At 46.0% G+C, this 11,228-nt stretch overlaps 1 protein-coding gene across 2 annotated transcripts in view; it reads right to left on the reverse strand.

The window, feature by feature from the left end:
• The window catches only part of STX18 (syntaxin 18), a 123,193-nt gene extending 122,921 nt beyond the window's left edge, over positions 1 to 272 (reverse strand). Inside the window, exon 1 of one of the 2 annotated variants that reach the window (XM_045771369.2) lies at positions 11 to 272. In XM_045771369.2, the coding sequence (XP_045627325.1) occupies positions 11 to 178 (168 nt within the window). In that variant the 5' untranslated portion in view covers positions 179 to 272. The remainder of the gene's footprint in view (positions 1 to 10) is intronic. The other variant, XM_045771371.2, reaches the window with a different exon arrangement.
• Between the last annotated feature and the right edge of the window lie 10,956 nt (positions 273 to 11,228).

Genomic DNA, 11,228 nt, shown 5'->3' on the forward strand with positions numbered 1-11,228 from the left:
ACCAGCTCACCACTTCCCGCGCCCGGCTGGAGAAGTCGCCCTTGGGCCGGGGGCTCCGGCGGAACAGCTCGTCGCGGCTCCCATCGACCCCGCCGCCCACTGCCACTCCCAGTGCTTTGTTGCGCGTCTTCACGGTCTTGACGCTGGCCCGGAACAGCAGCGTGATATCCACCGCCATAACGACCCACACCCTCGACCCCCTTCCCGGCCAGCCCACGTCAGCAGCTTGCGACCGCGGCGCGCGCCCGGCCGCTGGAGGACCGTTCCGGCTCCGCACGCCTCCCCCGCCAACGCGACGCAAGAAGAAAGGTTCCGGCGTCCGCGGGGTGACCGCGGCGAGAGGAGAAAGGTTCCGGCCTCAGCCCTTTTCTCCTCCAGGCAAACCTCGGAGGGTTTGACCTCGGGGAGAGGTCCCTGTTGGGGCGTGTGGGCCCGGGAAGCAAGAGGATCGGGAAGCCACTCTTTTGGTTCTCCCACTGACTGGGCGCGGAGGCGGGGAGGGGGGTGCACTGGGAGCGACCCTTGACCTCCAGGACTCACCTTGTGAGGGACAGAAGCACGTGGACGGTGACCACCTGGGTGTAATAAGTGCTAGGGTAGAGCAGGTGTGCGAGGCACAGAGCCAGAGGACCTTATCTTTCACCCTACAGCCACCTGATCTGTAAAATTAAGGCAGCACGTTCCTCAGTGTTATTGTGACAATTGAAGGTGGTAACACGTGTGAAGTGTTTGGGCGTTGCTGGGCTCGCTGTGGCCAATAGAAGTTATTGCTGTTAATAAGAACACTGTTATTCTTGTTATTATGTATGGTGGGGAAGAGTACCACAGAGGAGGCATCACCCTGACAAGGCAGATTTGAAAGATGAGGCGGAACTGATCAGATGAAGACAAGGGCAGAAGAGTGTCCCCGGTTTCTGTTCATCCTTAACGTACAGTTTGTAAATACCCTCTTAAGTCGTAGTAAATTAACCGCAAGTTAGCCAATGAGTTCTTACTACGTTTTGACTCAAGGCTCAGATTTAATTCACCTTTTCGTTGCTTTGTTTTTAAGGAGGATGCACAACTACAATGCGTTAAAGAAGCGGTTGGCAAAGCTTGGGCACCAAGATAAAAATGATCTTCGTGACACCAAAATGCTCCCTGCCTTTCACGACCCTTCTCTTCCAAGTTGTACACAGTTGAGTTTTCCAGAAGCCGTGTGACTTGTGACATTGCAAATATGCTGAATGCAAAGCAGCTGTCTTCTATTAAGCCAGACTTTAAAGAGGTTTGCAAAAATGTAAAACCGTGCCATTCGCAGTTTGTTTCTGAAATGTATTTTTTTCACAAAAGGATCTCATTTATGTTAATAAGTAATGGAATTATTTTTGTTTTTAAATGAATATTTTAGGTTTTGGTTTTAATTTCTAATGTGGTAAATATCAATAGATAAAACACATATAAACAAAGTTTGTTTAGGGTTCTCAATAATTTTTAAGAGTGTAAAGGAGTTCTGAGACCAAAAGTTTGTTTCCAATAAGTTTACAAGAAATAGATGTCATATGTACCTGAAAGGAGGAGGGAAAATGTTATTTAAAACCCGAACTGTAGCCACTTCAGCTTTCCTGTATGAGGAAAAATAAATGTCCACACAGCTTTCTTACACCCACGTAGTAAGAGAAAATGAGAAAGAAATTACTAAATCTCTGCCAGTGATTCTGCATTGCATAAATGGCCCTTTGTTTTATGGAGACATTAATGAATCTTTGGCTATGCAAAGGCAAGCCTGGGGCGGAGTAGAAGGAAAGAGAATTAAATCGCTCTGCATAATAAAGTGAAGGGGATTGAATTAGGGGAATGCTGGGGAAACCAGAATCCTAGGGAGAGGCCAGGAAAGGAAAAAGTAGTTCCTTGGGAAAGGTTTTCAAGTGGGAGGGGCCTGAGCTACGCCAGACCTTCAGTGAGTACTGCCTTGTATGAGTCCTGTTTTGGGGGCGGTGGGTTTTTGGGGGGTAAAAAGGTGGGGACAAAGGTCTAAGTTTTCTGTCTGCATCTGCAAGAGCGAAGAAGATTGTGGAGATGACACCCAAGTGAGCTCAAAACATCAGGCACTAAAACCACAAGTGACTACAAGTGCATAAAATTACTAGAAAAGTCGCAGAGATCTCGAGGAGGCTGTTGGGCTGCCCACAGACCACAGACTATGATATTTCACTGGGGGTTTTTTGTTTTGTTTTTGGTGTTTTTGCTCTTTTAACTTGAAAGAGCAAAGTGACTTGAAACCCCATAAAGCTGAGAGGCACTGTGGTGAAAAAGGAAGGACAGAATGTCATGGGAATGAACTACAAACCGTCCAGTTTGATGTAGGGCATACATTATGTTTCATAAGTAATGTTTATTCATTAGGCCAGGCACTTTTCTCTTTCAAACAAACAAGCAAACATTAAGACATATTGGAGTCCCTGAATGTAGCCTCCTATAACAGCACCCTCCATAAAATCAGGATCGATGTACACATCTTAGCCTGTTTTGGGGACTCCTAGAAGTCATTAAATGCAGCCTCCATCAAATGGAGGGTATATTGCACGTCCAAATGCCCAGCCCATGACAACTGTGCTATGTATGAGAAATAGAATTCTGTTGTTAGCCACTGAGATTTTTGTCATTGTTACATCCTCCAAAGAGGTTGGTTTTATAGCCCCACTAAGTGAGGGAAGATGGTAAATAGGCATTTGTTGTATGGAGTGTAAATTCTTGCAGGGTAGTATGGGGAGACCAGAGTTTTTGGATCCACAGGATCATGGACTTGCCACAGTAATATAGTAACTGAAGACACTCTGTAGAAGTTTGTTATACTGTTCATCTCATATTCATGTCCCCTCCCTAGGAGAGGATTATAGTTCCTTGACCTATTGATGACTATCTTGGCCAGATGATTCCTCTTCCCCATGAAAAGTGACATCTGTTACAAATTTAGGAGGTAACATGTGGGTCACTGTGCTCTCTTTTCCCTCTGCCATGACAACCCATAGTGTTCCAGTGTTTCATGAGCCTAGGTCCCTGAGTACAAATGCCATGGAGCACAGCCAACCAAGGATATGTGCTGGCAATGAGAAGTCAACCTTTGTTCTTATTGTCTATGGAGATTTGTGGTCTGTTGTTACTGCAGCATAATTAGCCTATCCTGATTAATACAGCCCACCTCCAGATATCTGCCCAAACAAGTCTAATGGATGCATTCTTCACTTATCTTCATTACAACGTTATCTCCCAGTAGTAAAGTGTGGCAAGGCAGGACTACTAGATCACACCCAGATCTAATCAATAGTGTTAGACTAACAGAAACCCTGGAGGATTGACCATGCCCTGGTAGAATTCACACTGAAAGAGGAGAGAACTGAGAACATATATTTTCAAATTAGGAAGTGGACTTAAAAGAAATTCATAGAAAAAATATTTTTTCTCATGGGCTTTAGAAAGGACTATGACTCCAGGGATGGGAAGCTCAAAGGATAAACTTTTGTTCTTAAGAATATAGCTGGGGCGCCTGGGTGGCACAGCGGTTAAGCGGCTGCCTTCGGCTCAGGGCGGGATCCCCGCGTTATGGGATCGAGGCCCACATCAGGCTCCTCCCTGGGAGCCTGCTTCTTCCTCTCCCACTCCGCCTGCTTGTGTTCGCTCTCTCACTGGCTGTCTCTATCTCCGTCGAATAAATAAATAAAATCTTAAAAAAAAAAAAAAAAAAAAGAAGGAACATAGCTAATAAATCAGGGTGCTAGAGAAGATGAAACCTCTATATGGTGCTGATGGGAATATAAATTGGTGACGCCATTTTGGAAAATAAAAAATTAGAAATAGAACTACCATGGGGGCGCCTGGGCGGCTGAGTCGGTTGAGCGTCAAACTCTTGGTTTCAGTTCAGATCAAGATCTCAGGGTCCTGGGATTGAGCCGGGGGTTGGACTCAGCTCGGGGTCTGCTAGAGGTTATCTCCCTCACCCTCTCCCTCTGCTCCTCCTCCTGCTCGAGGCTCTCTCTCTCTTTCTAAAATAAATAAATAAAATCTTTAAAAAAGGTTCGGGGGAGGCACCTGGGTGGCTCAGTTGTATAAGCGTCTGCCTTTGGCTCAGTTCATGATCCTGGGTCCTGGGATCGAGCCCCGTGTCTGGCACCCTGCTCAGCAGGGAATCTGCTGCTCCCTCTGCCTCTGTCCCTCCCCCAAGCCACTCGCGTGCTCTCTCTCTCTCTCTCTGTTTCTCTCTAATAAATAAATAAAATCTTAAAAAAAAGAAAAAAAAAAAAAAGAACTACCATAATCCAGCAATCCCATTTCTGGGTATATATCCAGAAGAGTTGAGATCAGGAGCTCAAAGAGATAGCTGCACTTCCACCTTCATAGCAGCGGTATAATAGCCCAGATTTGGAAGCAACCTAGATGTCCATTAACAGACGAATGGATCAAAAATTGTATATATGTACAATGGAATAGTATTCATCCTTAAACAAGAAGGAAAACCTGCAATATGCAAGAATAGATGAACCTGGAGGATGTTATGTTATGTGAAATAAGCCATTTGCAGAAGGATAAATACTGCATGATTCCACTTATATGAGGTATTTAAAATAGTCAAAGAGAAGGAGAGAGTAGAATAATGGTTGCCAGGGGTGGGGGGGTGGGGGGTTATGGGTAGTTGCTGACTGATGGATATAAAGTTTCTGTTAAACAAGATGAATGTACAACATTGTGCCTAAGGTTAACAATACTGTGTTTACACTTCAGAACCTATTAAGAGGATAAATCTCATGTTAAGTGCTCTTACCACAATAAAATGAAAATTTTTTAAAAGGTTGGGGAGGAGGATTTCTCCCAGAAGCTCTCTGTCATGAGCATGCTATGCATGCAATACACCAGTTGTGTCTTTCTACGATGCCAGCTTTATTCAATCAGAAAGCAAGGTTAACATGATCATAAAGCAGTTTCAGGATTCCAAATTCAATGGCATTTCACCATGTGTTTAACTTGGTTCCTTACATGTCACACAAAGCAAAGCACAAGACAAGTCACATAACAAACATGATAGAACAGAGGGTAAGAAGTTAATGAACGAGGCTCCAAGTCAGTCTGTGAACGTGCAGTTGAATGAGGCCTCCATCTGGTCCAGGTCAGCTCTCGGCACTTAGTGTATTATGTTCCAGCAGTGAAGGATCTCTGCTCTTTTTGGAGATCTATCAGCCAAGACCTTCTGGGGCAGTTGGCTTTTTGAAGTGGTCAGACATAGAGGGGTCAGTGACTGAAGAGTCTGACAGTTTGCTGCAAAAATCCTCTCTTTTTAAAGGGATTTAATTGGTCTTGGGCCTTTGCAGACCTATTCAGTTCCTGCTGATTATCAGTTCTGAGTGTGTCTGGTACTGGCAATGCCCTCCTTGGCTGCTTGCATCATTGCTTGACACAGACCCCTGCTTGACACGAGTGACTCCATCTTGCTCTCTACAATCTCACAGTAGAAAAAAAGGGGGGAGAAGGGGGAAGGCAGGAGGCAAACACAGAAGGCTGTTGTGTCCCAGCCCTTCCAGTCCCTCCACCCCCCACCAGAGTTCATAAAAGAAGAGTGGCCACATTCTTCATTCTTACCCAATTATTGGCTTGGGTTCTGAGTCCCTTGTCCTGACCTCCTGGCCTATTTCCTCCTACTTTCTGATGAGCTAGATGTTGGCCCCCAAAAGATAGGTCTACATCCTAATTTCTAGAACCACTGAATTTTACATTATCTGAAAAAGGGATCTTTGCAGATGTCATCAAGGATCTTGCGATGAGGATATCATCCTAAATTATCCAGGCCAGCCCTAAATCTAACGACAAGTGTCCTTATAAGAGACACACACAGAAAAGAGGAAGCTATGTGAAGACGGAGATCTGACTAAGGCAGCCACAAGCCCCGGCATGCTGACAGCCATCAGAAGCTGGAAAGGGCACGGAAGGACTCTCCCCCTAGAACTTCTTGGAAAGCCTGGCCTCCAGGCTGTCGACACCTTAATTTTGGACTTCTACCCTCCAGAACCCTAAGAAATAAATTTATACTATTTTAAGTCACAAAGGTTATGGTAATTTGTTACTGCAGCCACAGGAAACTGATATATACCCTACTTCCTCCTCTTGCCATTCCTTCATTACCCATTCTCTGGGCCTCTCCCCTCCAATTTGGTCCTCTTGATTCTCAGCCACTGTTTGGACAGTCCCTCCGAGGACTTTCAGCTGCCGTGTATCCATATCTTTCCTGATTTTAATTGTCCTGCAACTACCGACTTTTGTGCTATTGTCTCTTCTTCCAGCTACCACCATCATCCACCCTTGGAGAGTAACTTCTGCACACACACACACACACACATACACCTACACACACACACACACACACAGCCCCATGGAGGGCTAGAGTCCAGAATGAGCTGAATTTGGCCAGAACAACACCCACAAGTTTCCTTTTGCTACATTTGCAGCGACATGGATGTCCAGTGGGTCGTTGGTTTGGGGTAGATGCTTCACTCTCAACGTATGGCACAGAGAAGGTACATACACCCAACTCAAACATTCAACTTCTTATCAAGGAGCTGTTTGAATGGGGAATGTGAGAGAGAACTTGTTTGGAGGGTCTAGCAGCGGCTCAGAACATCTGGAATGTTCATGCCCAGAGCGGCCGTTCGCAATCTGGAAAAGCATTCACCTTTGAGCAGTTCAAATTAGTGCAAAAAGAGAAAGGGGACACTTGCCCACATAGCCATATCAGCCGGCGGGGGGAGGGGGGTGTCTATGACTGACAAGGTGCCACCAGAACCTGGTGGTTTGGAAGCAAGTCAATCCTAAGGAAGGAGCATATGGCAAGAGAACAGGAACCACTTGACAAGGGTCTTGGCACAGGCATAAGGCGGCTCTCGGGCTCTCCAAATCCTCCCTGCCACATCCGTGTGACTACATGTCGAGAGACAAGGTTGCAAAGAGTAAAGAGATGGTGGGACATTTTCTGTGGTTTGTACTTCTGCCAGTCACTTCTCGGATGGTCACCAAGAGGAGCTTGTCTTATTTGGAAAATTATCTCAAACTAAGTCCTTTTGTTGATTTTCATATAGGAAGCCAAGTTGTGTGTGTGTGTGTGCACATGCCTGTGTAGGGTGGTAGTGAAATACGAGGGTTAAATAACAGGGTCTCAGTTTGTGGTCTCTCCCACCACCAGCGATGATCTTGGGAAAAACCCCTTACCTTCTGAACTCCCAGGAGACACTCATGGTTTCCTGGTACAAATCAGTCTTCAGGAGTCCAGCTGGAAGGGAGGGCTGAGCATGACTTTGAAGCCAGTGAGCTCCCTGAGCTCAGACGACTCTATCAGTACCCCCTTCATTCTGGTCCTTGGCTCCCTAAAGATTGTTGAAGCTGAGAGTCACAGTCTGGTTGGGGATTGCAAGCCTGGACATCAGGCAGAGACAGAGGCCTGTGGCCTGCTGAGCCTCCGGTGGCTGCTGGCACACACTCCCCAGGAACCACACAGAGGTGGAGACAAGGGAGCAAAAGTCTTCAGAAAAGAGTGGGAAGCTATTGCTCTCTTAACTCTCCTTGGGATCTGGGACCCTGTAAGGCTTGGTCCAGCCCCAACTATATCACATGCTCATTGTTCTCCTCTCTGCACAGTGGTGACTGTGAGTGTTTTAATACCCAAGGAATTTCTGTAGGGTACATAGGGAGATTTATCAGATCTCTGAGTTATTTCTAGTTTAAAAAAAAAAAAAAGTCCAGGAAGCAGTTAGCAGAGGACAAGTAATACGAAAAGCAAATAAGCAAACAAAAAGTACATGAGATTTGGAAACTGAAGAACTGGAGTTGTTTGAATTTTGGCTATCGTACTCCCAAGCTGTGTGATTTGGGGCAAGTTACTTCACCTCTCTGAGCCTTGTCTGAGAAACGGAGGACCACCACACCTGTTCACCACTGCTGATTCTGGGAGCAGGGATTTCCCCCGAAGTCCCCTGTCCACCTCCCCATGGAGCCAGTACTAGTCATCTGGTTGTTGGAACACAGCCACCAGTCTATGCTTTTTCATTTGGTTGGAGCTGATCTATCAGTGTTTCTGAGCTGCGGACATTGGCTCTTTTGCAAATGTCCATGGGGTGCAGTGACTGGGTGAGGGGTCTGTTCCGCAAGCTTGTACTTCACCGCAGAGGGGAGCTAGTCATTAGAATGCTACCAGACCTCTCTCCATCTCTCTCTGCCTCTCTCTCCCTCGATAAAATGGTCTCTGCAAACCAGCGATCTCTGCTTCTTTGCTCACGTGGCCAAACATGGGTCTCCCCAGCCCTCTGGGGAGCGTATGTGTCCAGCAGCTAGTCAAAGCTGTGGCAATCCCGAGGCCAAATTCCGAGCCCATGGACAAAAATAAGTCCAGCTTGGGACACACATCTAACCCTGGTCCAGTCATCGATGGCTCAGCTTCCGGAGTCACATGGTTCACACATGGCTATCAGGCCACCCTCTGCTGGCTGGAGGCTTTGAGGGGTGTAACAGTGTCCTGTGGCTGCCGCAGATTACCACAAACTCACTGGCTTAAAACAATGCAAAATCTGCTGGGATACAGTTCTAGAGGTCGAATTCCAAAATGGGTCTCACTGGGCTAAAACTGGACATCTTTCGGGGACCATCATCCTGCCCACCGCAGGGAGGGAGCTCCGACAGAAAGGTGGGATGACGATGAACCGGGCAGATGCCCTTTGCTATCTTCCTAGCCGCACAGAGAGACCCACCAGCTCTTCTCCATTTCTCAAACAACGTCTCTAGGCCTGCTCCTTGTAACCCTCCCAGGCTCTACAGAAATAAGGAAAACAGAACTGTCACCCTTAAAAGATAGACTCTTGTAAGAGGCTTTCGGATATCCTAAGGACAAGGAAAAATTCCTCTGAGATCTTCCAGCCCTTTCTAGCTCTTTCTGCCAAACCCGTTGTGGGACTCGACTTGCAACAATGTAACCAACAATTGCGAGTGTTCAAGTCCGCTCTGCCTTCACCCCACAGGTTTGGAAGTTGGTGCCACTTCTTCCCCGCCCTCACTTCATCCACCCCAGGAGTTTCATAAATCACCTCGTAAAAAGCCATTTACTGGCTTCCCCGACATAATGGCAAAAATAAACTGCTCGATGCACACTTGGAAACTCCCTCCAGAAAACGTACGCGTCGTTTCGTTGGCATGGCATCTCGGTTTCCAGCCTGAATTTCTACCATCTTTGCTTTTCTGACAGTATCTTCTGTAATTAAGAAGGCCGAATCCTCTACTTTTTATTGAGTTGGACAGCAAATCGCAGAATAAATGCTTTCGCTTGCACTTTAAAAGGATTTAATAGGAAAATATTTTTCCTACATCCTGTTTCAAGGGGAAAATGTGATTTTAGGGGGACATTTTATAGTTCACAACAGGATATTGAAGGGCATTTGGTTTTGCTTAGCTTATTATGACTGTGTTTCTCCAGCATGAAGTGGTGTTTTTGTGATTATTTAGATAAGTCTGATTAAGGTAGGTAGATAGCCATAGAATTATGGAAATTTAGGACCGGAAAGGGCCTCTAATATTATCCAGGCCAACTCTCCTCATATTTCAGATGAGAAAACAAGTGACTTGCCCAAGATCACACATTGAGTTGGTGGGGAAAATGAGATTAGATTCTTTATCTTCCAAGTATCCCATGACCCCAAACCAATTTTGCTGTGAGAGTAGGGGTGGAGGTAGGGGAATGGCATTTGTACAAAGGGATACATATGAACCTGTAAGTACTCTTGAATTTGAGAATTGGGGTAATTAGTAAGTGTGGATTTGTGTGTGTTTTATCCATCTATCCAGCCATCCAGCCATCCAGCCATCCAGCCATCTAACCATCCATCCATCCACCCACCCAGTCATTCAGCCGTATTCCAAACAAATTTTGAGTGTTTACGCAGTAAATGCCACTGTGTTTAGTGCTGAAAATATACAGACAAAGCTGAGGTCCCCACCCAAGAACAGGTCAAAGCCCAGTGGGACAGACACAGCTTTACGTTGATAATTATAATTAAACATAATAAATATGCAATAATGGAGTTTGTTGTTTTTAAATGGCATCGCTAAAGACTGAAATTTAACTTAATGTTTCATAGCCTACTCTCTAGGGACAAGAAAAGAGCAGCATGAATTAGGCTCTGAGTCACACAGCCCCAGATTCAAATCCCAGTCACTTACTAGTAGTGAGATCTTTCGAAGATATTTCCACATCTATGAATCAAAGATAAAAATATCCATCTAGGGCCCCTACGTGGCTCAGTCAGTTAAGCATCTGCCTTCGGCTAGGGTCATGATCCCGGGGTCCTGGGATAGAGTCCCACATCGGGTTCCCTGCTTAGTGGGGAGTCTGCTTCTCCCTCTGCCCCCTGCCCCTGCTCGTGATCTCTCTCTCACTATCTCTCTCACTCTTTCTCTCAAATAAATAAATAAAATCTTAAAAAAAAATCCACCCGACAGAGTTGTTGTAGGCATTAAATGAGATGACCTACATAAAATGTGTAACACGGCATCTGCGTGCGGAGCTAGTAATGAAAACAGAGCCATTGCAACGAGGAAGCTGAGGTTGACGATAGATTGAACTTCACAGCTGGGTGGCGCTCGGATAGCCGTAGGTGGTAGAACGTCTTCAAATGTTGGCAGGGGCCTTGCTTCACTTTTGGGTCTTTGCATCACCCACTGAATGCGTGCTGTTCGAGAATGAAAGCTGAGACAGTACCTTGGACCAAGGTTGGAATTAAAGGAAGCACTTAGAAAATAATTGGCTACCATGGTCTGGGTCCGTCTCAGAGAATGTTTCTGGGAGCTGGAGTGTTTGTTCTGGAGAAAAGAAGAAGATTTAGGGGCAGGGTTGAAATAAAGTCCTCAAGTGTATGAGCCAGTGGATGGAGAGCAGCTGTTCCCTATTTCTGTTTTGGACAGAACGAGAGGAAATGAGCTTACATGGAAGCATGAGGGATTCAGGCTAAACTTTAAGAAGAATTTCCTGGATGTGGGTGTTACTGGACTTTGGAATGAGTTACTAAGGTGTTTAATATCAAGACACTGTCTCTTCTGGCCACAGATCTTTGAGTGTGGGCGCATTGGCTGCATGGAGGGGTGGCTGCATGCTCCAGCTCCTTCCAAACTGGAGAGTCCATGATACCAACACAATCCACCAGCACAAGGACACGGGTCTCAGCCAA

This window comes from Ursus americanus, chromosome 8 (genome assembly GCF_024610735.1).
Source record: "Ursus americanus isolate L20-20 chromosome 8, mUrsAme1.1.p, whole genome shotgun sequence".
Taxonomy (NCBI): domain Eukaryota; kingdom Metazoa; phylum Chordata; class Mammalia; order Carnivora; family Ursidae; genus Ursus; species Ursus americanus.